The sequence below is a fragment of the Asparagus officinalis genome, chromosome 3 (assembly GCF_001876935.1).
Source record: "Asparagus officinalis chromosome 3, Aspof.V1, whole genome shotgun sequence".
NCBI lineage: Eukaryota > Viridiplantae > Streptophyta > Magnoliopsida > Asparagales > Asparagaceae > Asparagus > Asparagus officinalis.
The window spans coordinates 10989518-10997919 of NC_033796.1; the positions used below are offsets into that span (position 1 = coordinate 10989518).

General features: G+C 39.1%; 2 protein-coding genes across 4 annotated transcripts in view; one reads left to right on the plus strand and one right to left on the minus strand.

Annotated features, from left to right (window-relative positions):
- Nucleotides 1-2575, plus strand: part of LOC109832974 (5'-3' exoribonuclease 4-like) — a 14968-nt gene extending 12393 nt beyond the window's left edge. For both annotated transcript variants that reach the window (XM_020400494.1, XM_020400495.1), the window contains 2 exons: nt 1271-1347; nt 1614-2575. In XM_020400494.1, the coding sequence (XP_020256083.1) occupies nt 1271-1347; nt 1614-2271 (735 nt within the window). In that variant the 3' untranslated portion in view covers nt 2272-2575. The remainder of the gene's footprint in view (nt 1-1270; nt 1348-1613) is intronic.
- Nucleotides 3422-8402, minus strand: part of LOC109832972 — an 11465-nt gene continuing 6484 nt past the window's right edge. The window contains exons 6-10 of one of the 2 annotated variants that reach the window (XR_002245058.1): nt 7257-7343; nt 6696-6795; nt 4936-5149; nt 3820-4796; nt 3422-3717 (exon numbers count right to left, since the gene is read on the minus strand). Coding sequence is in view for 1 of the 2 variants with exons in the window: in XM_020400493.1 (XP_020256082.1) it covers nt 4078-4796; nt 4936-5149; nt 6696-6795; nt 7257-7343 (1120 nt within the window). In the remaining variant the exon portion in view is untranslated. Of the gene's footprint in view, nt 4797-4935; nt 5150-6695; nt 6796-7256; nt 7344-8402 lie in introns of both variants that reach the window. The other variant, XM_020400493.1, reaches the window with a different exon arrangement.

The following is an 8402-nucleotide window of genomic DNA, read 5'->3' on the forward strand; positions in this document are numbered from 1 at the left end:
CACTAGCACCCCGATACCAGCGGCAATATAGGAGCGTGTGATGTAAATCACGATCCCTCGCGGGTAACTCAAAGCGAGCCTGGGTGCCACCAGCATGAGTCCAGAACCATCCCCGAGCGCCATCCACCAGTCCTCCTTCAAAGCGCAGGTGGGGGTTGGCGTTGCCCACATACAATTGATCGTACCCGAACTGGCGGGCGAACCTGCAGGGGGTGTATGGCTCGAGATAGCATGTAGAGCCGGTTCTCAGAATGTGATACCCCGGTCGGATATTCACCAACCAGCGAAAGGCACCACGAGTAAGGACCGTGTAGTGATCCGCTGTCGGAGCATCCCTGAGAGATTCTCCATATCCGCCCCCGCTGAAATAAGGGAAGAAGCGGCGGAAATTATAATGCCCGAAGTGGGAGAGCGTCTTCCTTGCATCAGGGATGTCCTTGCATTTCCAAGAGCACCTCTCCAAGCGCTGGACGAAGGGGACAACCTTATCGCCCTGAAGCGTCGACGGGGCGCTCATCAAACATTCGCAGTGGTATACGAACCACGCCATCAAGTAGGTGTACGGTAGCCCCACCCTAGGATTGGGAGTTTTGATAACTACTCCTTCCCCCTCATCAAGGACCGACACACGGCAGAATTGGGCCGTCAGAGTGCGGAGCCCCCGGTGAATGCACGCTATCGTCGCCGATACCAGGGAATAAGACTTCCCGTGAGCTAGGCAAACCGCCGGATACACGACCTCCACAGGAAGAGCCTCAAAGGAGTGAGTGGGGATTACGCACCTCTTCAGCCATAACATGAGGTACCCCGCGAGCAGCGCCTTCCCCGAGATGAGAAACTTCGCCTGATGATGGAATGAGTGAAAGACCGTACCAGACTTAAACCCGCCCTTGTCGCGGTCAAGAGTCAGAGTGCTTCCTTCTTTAGCTGTCCTCGCCTCCACTTCGGACTGGTCGCACGCGCCTAACGGGAGAGCGGGAATCCCCTTGACATCGTTCCCGGCCCCAAAAAAAAAAGAAAAAAAAAAGAATCACATACAAACTTCCTAAAGAGCGCAGGTTGCAAAAAACGACAGGAAAATAATAATAATAACACAGCGCCTCCTTCATATGTTTGGGTTTGGGACAGACATATCTTTTCTTTCTATACGCTATTCGATATTCCAGCTTCCAGCAACCATTCTTGTGACTACAAGGGGAACTAAGAAAGCAAAATATTCTAAGGACATGTTCTAGATAAACAACCTTATCATATGTCTCTTTCTTTTCAGACTGTTAAGCCCCAAGATATGAAGCCTTTCCCTGTATTGTGGCATGAAGATAATCGTCGTAATCAAGCTAGAGAAAGGTATTGCAATTACGTCACTTTGGTATTGCAATTACGTCACTTTCTGTAGGTCATATTAGATTATTTCCTAGCTAATGTTTCTACTTAACATTTGTGTGAAAAATGTGCATCCCTTAAACTTGACTGTTTGGGGAATCAACTCCTGCTTCTGCAACTATTACATATCAATAAGAACATTTCTTTGTTCATTTTTGACAGTCTTAATATACTGTCTAAAAGAGTTACACAGAGAATTCCCATCATTTTCAAGTAATGTTTGATGGCAGGCCTCAGGTTGCTGGAGCTATAACTGGTCCCCTGCTAGGAGCGGCAGCACATCGTTTGGTAAAAAACTCTCTACAGGCCAACTTCAGCGGCAATTCACGATTTTTAGACACACCGAATAGGAATTATCCGCAAATGGTTGCCAGGCCTAGGCCAGCTGGTCCTCTAGGATATGAGAGAGGTTTTCAGGATGCTAATCCTTATCATAACTATTCTGGTCCTAACCCCCGAGCTCATTCAAATTCAAGGCCAGTTAATTTCTCCAATGAGACACACAGGCAAAACTATAGAACAGAGGAGAGAACAAACTCTTCGCAAGATCAATACTACAACCTTAGAACTGGGATGTCAACATTAGCAGTTCAAGAGGGAACAAGCTCTCAGTCACATTCAAGGGCTCAAAATGCTGGTTTTGGGACAAATCAGCAACAGCAATCTTCTGGTCTTTTCTGGGATCATCATCAGCCGCAGCAAGTCCACAGTCCTGGTCCACCACCTTCATTGCCGCCCACAAATTGGATTGATAGGCAACCTAAGTATGGTTATAGCAAGCAAGAAGTCTCATCCAAGGCAGTATATGATAATAAACAGCAGCAGCAAGTATACAGGATCAAACCACGTGCGCCGGAAAATCAATCAGACTTTAGAAGGCAGTATTGAGTTTAGTTTCATTAATGTTCCTTCTGTACTTTTTTTTATTGTGATGTTATACAAAAGGTAACAATCTTTAGATATTAATCAGAAATTTGTCACTCTTAGATGACCTTGTACTAGCTGATAGAAGTAACACGCAGTAGAGTTATGTGGTGTCCAAAGGTAATACAGCAGGCGACGCAGGTTTAAAAATTGTGTATGGAAATGCTTTGCACAGAGGCTGGTTATTGTGGCTCATTGTACTGTTACAAACATTGTCCGTTGAATCTTCTCATATGTTGGAAAGTCTAAAATTGTGTTCTGAACTGAATTTGTGTTCTGTTTAACGTTGAAAGTATTTCTGTTTTTTTCACTGTGGAGCCTGCTGGGGCATTATTTTTTTTGTTAAATTAGACCAAAGTTTGGCAACTTTGATATTTGTTTAGTACTGTGGTAAGGGATTAGTAAGAGTTTAAGAAAGAGGCATATCTGTCAAACATAAGGAACGAATTTCTATAATCAAGTCTGTTTATGTGTCTTAATCTTTCGGGGGCTTAAAAAAAAGAAGAAGATGGAGTTCTAATTTGGGGCTTCTCTCTCTCTCTCTCTCTCTTCTTTTAAATCGGGAATGGCTCATTGTTGCAAAATATGAATTCTTCGAGCTCAAGCAAAAGAGAACCTCCAATTTAAAAGAAGAAAGAGAAGAAGCCCCAAATTAAAAACCCTCTTTTTTTTGGTCTCCCCTGATTTAAATATCCTCCCTTCTAATAGATTGAATGATGCTAACTGTAGATACATTTCATCACAAATAAGTCACCTACGCATCTAGTGCCAGATCACGTAAGCAGTGATCGGAAAAATGTCTAGGAAATTTTGGGTCTATTCGTCTTACCGTACAAGTATACATACCTTATTATCGTCGCAAGCAATTTTAGCAATTTTAGTACCAATCTGATCTTTAGGTACTACTTTTTAATTCAAATCGGGTTGGTAATTTAGCCATTTTTCAGGCATAGAAATCATTAATATAATCCATTTTGAGCTGTTATAAAGAGTCAGCAAAACATTTAATAGTTCATCACTTTAAATAGTTAAAAAAGAATAATATAACTATTCATAAAAATCTAAATATTACCTTCTAAAACACATAATTAAATACATTGGAGGCAGTCATCAGTGACCAAAATGTAAATATTCGCTTCATTTCACTTTTTGAGATGCACAAGAATGATCACTACCACAATGCAAATGTTTTTTCTTTCACAAAATTGATCACTTGAAACCAAAATTAGCACATGTAATCATTAATATATTACATGAGCAGCAGCCTGCTCATGATCTATTAGACGGTCAGGTTACTGTTAGCCAGTATAACTCGATAACATCAGCAACTCCTTAACAGTGAAGTCCTATGTACAGTCGAAGAAATGGCAGTGCTGGAGCTTTACCACTTTCATTTTACGACAAAAAGACCTGTTCACCCAAAAATCATCTCAAAAAGAGAGCGGCTAAATAAAGGATCAAGAACAAAATGCTGTAAACAAACTGTTCTAAGAGGATGTTCCCAAAATTCACCTTCTGCCTGCGCCAATGTTGAGACATGCAACTCATTATGACTCTAGATACTGATAATTTAGGCATCCAGTTGATGCGCAAGAGTTTTGATATGCGCTTTGTCGCAAATCCAAGTATAAATTTAAATATCGACATCTGTGGAGCAACCACTGGCTAGGAGATGAGCTTTCTTCCAAAATATCTTCATGAATAGTAGTATCAAGCACACCATCAGTCTCAATCCGAACATCAGCAGCAACACCATTTACTTCCTGTAAGTCATGTTAAACAACAGTTCAATGCTCCGCCTGGTGTTCCACTTTTGCATACAGATGAATCGACACCACCATTACTATCCTCAGCATAACTCAGTTTTGGGGACTTGACAATAGAACTATGAACATGTGAAGCTGTAACAATTTCAGAACAAGCAGAGTCACCGTTAACCACAAGTGCAGAATCCTTCGATATAATATGCTGCCTGTGATTATGAGTATCAGGTGGCATCACGTAACTCTTGATTCCACAAGCAGATGAGATGTTAGATTCAGAATTAACACTAAGAGCTCCATCATCAACCTCTGGCGAGGTAAGATGCTGTGTAGAATTATCAGCTGAATAATAGGAAGTCTTGACATTTGTGTCATGTTTGGCAGCGCCTGCACTTTGATCTGACATTGCGATAAACACAGGATTTGTGCTTTCCTGATTCCCATGAAGAGTACCTACACGAGGTATTTCAATCTTAGGCTCCTTGGGAGAATGCACCCCTAATGTATCTTCACATGTAATATCATTTTGATCCAATTTGGGATGAGTAGAAAGATCCACATCAGTGGCACTAGCCAAAGATTCAAATGCAGGAGTTTGTGATTGAGATTTAGAAGAAGCATCAGAGTTTTCAGTCTTCTCGAGAACAAGTCCTGCACCTTCTTCCTCATGCTTATTTGGGGCTTCGGATACATGTCCATTATCAGTTGCAGATTCACCCAGTTCACCTGAAAACAGCAGTAATAACATTTAAAGGAGGGATCTGCTATCATTTTTTCCGCATATGTTATTACTGTTTTCCTTTGGATTTCTTTTTCCTTTCGTGTACTAGGGAAATGGTGTTGAGGTTGAGAGTATTTATCATACCTCCATCAGAAGTTGTATGTTCTTCAGTTGAACCCTTTTTTACTATTGGTTTATACAATAGACCAGTACCAGGGAAAATCAACGTATTTGTGGAGCTAACTTCCTTTCTGTGTAGAAGCTCTAGAGGCTCAAAGCCAAAATTACTAGTCCAGGTTTCCATCAATTCAGCTATAGCCGGTATTATCAAAATTTCAACATTAAGAGAATAGAGAGCCTGAAATTCGGAAGCAAATAAAAATTATACTCTTGAAAGAAGGAAAAAGGGCAACTACGAAAACTATAGTACTAAATCAGGTAAACATAACGACCCACCGCATGCATTGTCAACAATGCTGAATTTTCATTACACTCCCTACTTTATATATGATATAGCCAAATAATGACAGGAAGATGAGTTCGATAAAAATATATACCAAAAGGGCTAGAAGAAAACTATTATAACGAGAGTTAAACTAAAACCAAATCAAATTGACAAACAAGAAGCATGAATTGATGAAGGCATAAACTTTGATATCAAATTGAAAAGCTAGCAAGTTGCTCAGAGTGTCTCTTTAGCCGAAGCATACATAAAATTCCCTTAGAGTTACACATTTATTTTAAGAGATTAATGGGTATCCTTGTCAAGGAGGGGATTTCCCTCCTTAGACACCTATGTGGCACAATCTCCACCATCCTCATAAAGTAAGAGAGAGAGAGTGTGTGTGAGTTGGTGGGGATTGTGCCACATAGGTGTCAAGGAGGAAAATCCCCTCCTTGACATTGGACACCCATTAATTAGTGTCCAAAGCCCTTGATATTACTGTACACCATATCCCATCAAAAAGGGATCAACATGAATGAAACTCAATAGTAAAAGGGTTCAAAGGAAATTCTGTTCAAATATCACTGTGGTATAAGGATAATCCATTTATATCTGTCCAAGAAAGCAATCCATTAAAAATGGAAACTAGAATCTTGTGTACAATGTCATCACGAATCTCATAGTAATTTGAAGGAAAAGATTACATCTGCTCTTAGTTGCACAAAGAAAGATGAAACTCCACTTCAGAATTTGTCTTCTTATGAGAATATAATATCGTAGATGTTAAAGAACCCATATGGTAGCCAGAAGGATCACAGATTTCTTCTTCAAACAAGACAACATTTTACTCCTACAAATTCAATGCTAAAAATCCAAATATCTTATCAGCGACAAACAGAAAGATGAAACATTAAAAACAGAAAGAACAATGAGCACATGAGAAAACCAAACTAAAGCATTGTGATTTTCTATCCGAAATGGTAGAGCATCTCCTTTCTTAAACTTTTGACAAGATTTCAATGTGGCAACACCATTAAGGAACCTATGGTGATATCTGCTCTTTGATTAATGTAACAGAGTAACTATCTCGGCCTAAATAATTCTTAACATCCAAATAAATATGTACTTGAATAATGTAAATGGGTAAACTTATAAAAACACTGAGATCTAGCAGCTAGTTGCAGCATTAATACACACACACATATTTCAGTGCAAAAATTAAGAAAATATTCTCCAATAGAATATGAATCTAAGAACCCTCTCTCGTCTCTTGGTTCATGGGTACAAATGTTTCCTTAATAAATGTATGCAAGCATAATATCAAGAGTAGTAAGATTTTTCTAAATGGGATGCTAATAATGATGGGCATTTCAAGATGGAATTAAATAAATAAATAAAAACATCAATGAAATGCGAGAAATTATCTACACTAGAAATGATTAGAACTATATTAACATACTGATTCAATTCCTTTAAGGAGTTTGCGGCACATCCCCTGGCGCCTGTACATGTTTCTTGTCCCAATAAATGGCATTTCTGCCAGCTTGGCACCATGTATTCTGTATGATACAAGAAAAAAATGGTGAAAGGCAATTAATGGAATGACATATCTAATGGTTTAACCAGACTGCAAAATGAAATGGAAGCATTACAGAATTCTAACCGAAGTTCTTATTAGATCGAGTATATACATTCAACACAGAAGTAGAATTGGATTCAAAATCCTTCTCAATTGATTTAGAAGCATTGCACTACGCCCCCCCCCCCACCGCCCCCCCAAAAAACAACCTAAAAAAACTCTATAATTCAGCACTCAGCCCCCTAAAATCGTGAGAAAGTATGGTGTTATATGAATGCTATCCCAATAAAATGGAAATGAATGGGATTTGTGCTATATTTCACTTTCAAAAGCATTAATAAATTGTCAGAGTTCCAGGACGAGCCACCGAATTATTGTTTGAGTAAAACATAACTTGTAAGTCTTCATTGTTTGCATCAAAAAAGAGCCCAAGATACTCACCTGACAGATGCAACAGAAATAATTTCATCCTCTCGCTCCAGAACAAAAGTATAAAAGCCAGTGTAACTTAGGCGATTGATATTTGATCTACAAAAGCAAACAGACTTTTAGGAACACAGAAACTGATAAAAATTAAACCTGTAAATAAAATATGGTATAAAATATTCACATGGTAACTAAGAGGGAAGCTACAAAGAACTTTATGAGTATAAACATGCTAGTACCTAATGACCTGCAAATATTGTGGCAGGAAACATACAAATCGACCTATGGGAAACATGTCTATAATCGGTGACATAAACTGTTTAATTTAAATCTACCATAAAGTTACTGGTGCCACACATTTTATGACCAAGAGCACAAATACTGACGAATGAAGCTGAACCTTTAGAAACTATCTAGTCATATAGTTCTAAAAAGAATGGAAACAGCATTCTGTTTAGGAACCTGAAAGTTATTCAGCAACTCTTTCCTATTCAAGGCTCTTTTATGAATACATACATAGCAGCTGACAATGGGGGAAAATGACCGTATCAACAAACTAATCCCAAAACTTAAATTCAAACATTAAAGATCTTCAGAAATGGCCAAGTTGAGACCAATTCAGCCTTGTGTTAAAACACATTAGCTCAGGCATACCAGTTAATTCTATATTCATTCAGCACATCAGAACTTCAGAAGAGAGTGAGCATTCTCAATAGTCAGACCAAGATATTAACCCAGCAGCAACATGTTTACATCAGGAAGATCTTAGCTTGGAGTTTGAAGCATAAAAGGAAGTTTGATCACCTGTCTTAAAGTTTCTATTGATTTCATCCCATGCAAAGGTTTCTCCATGCATGTATGCAAAGCAATAACCGGGATCCAAGGACTTATCTGTATTAAGGCTATTATATGGCCTTGAAATCTATTCTTCAAGGTCGACGTTCAGTCCAAAACATGGTAAAGAAGTGGTCAGGCCAATCACAACCAAACGGAACCCAAGATATGGGGAAATCACGTAGCTCTAGTTGTAGAGTAGAAGGATATCATTACTGTCTGTTGTGAAAAAAGTCCATTTCTTTATAAAAGGATATTCGAACTATTAGACAAGATATGTCAACATAGAGATGCAGTAAACGACGAAGAAGACACTCCACTAAGTAC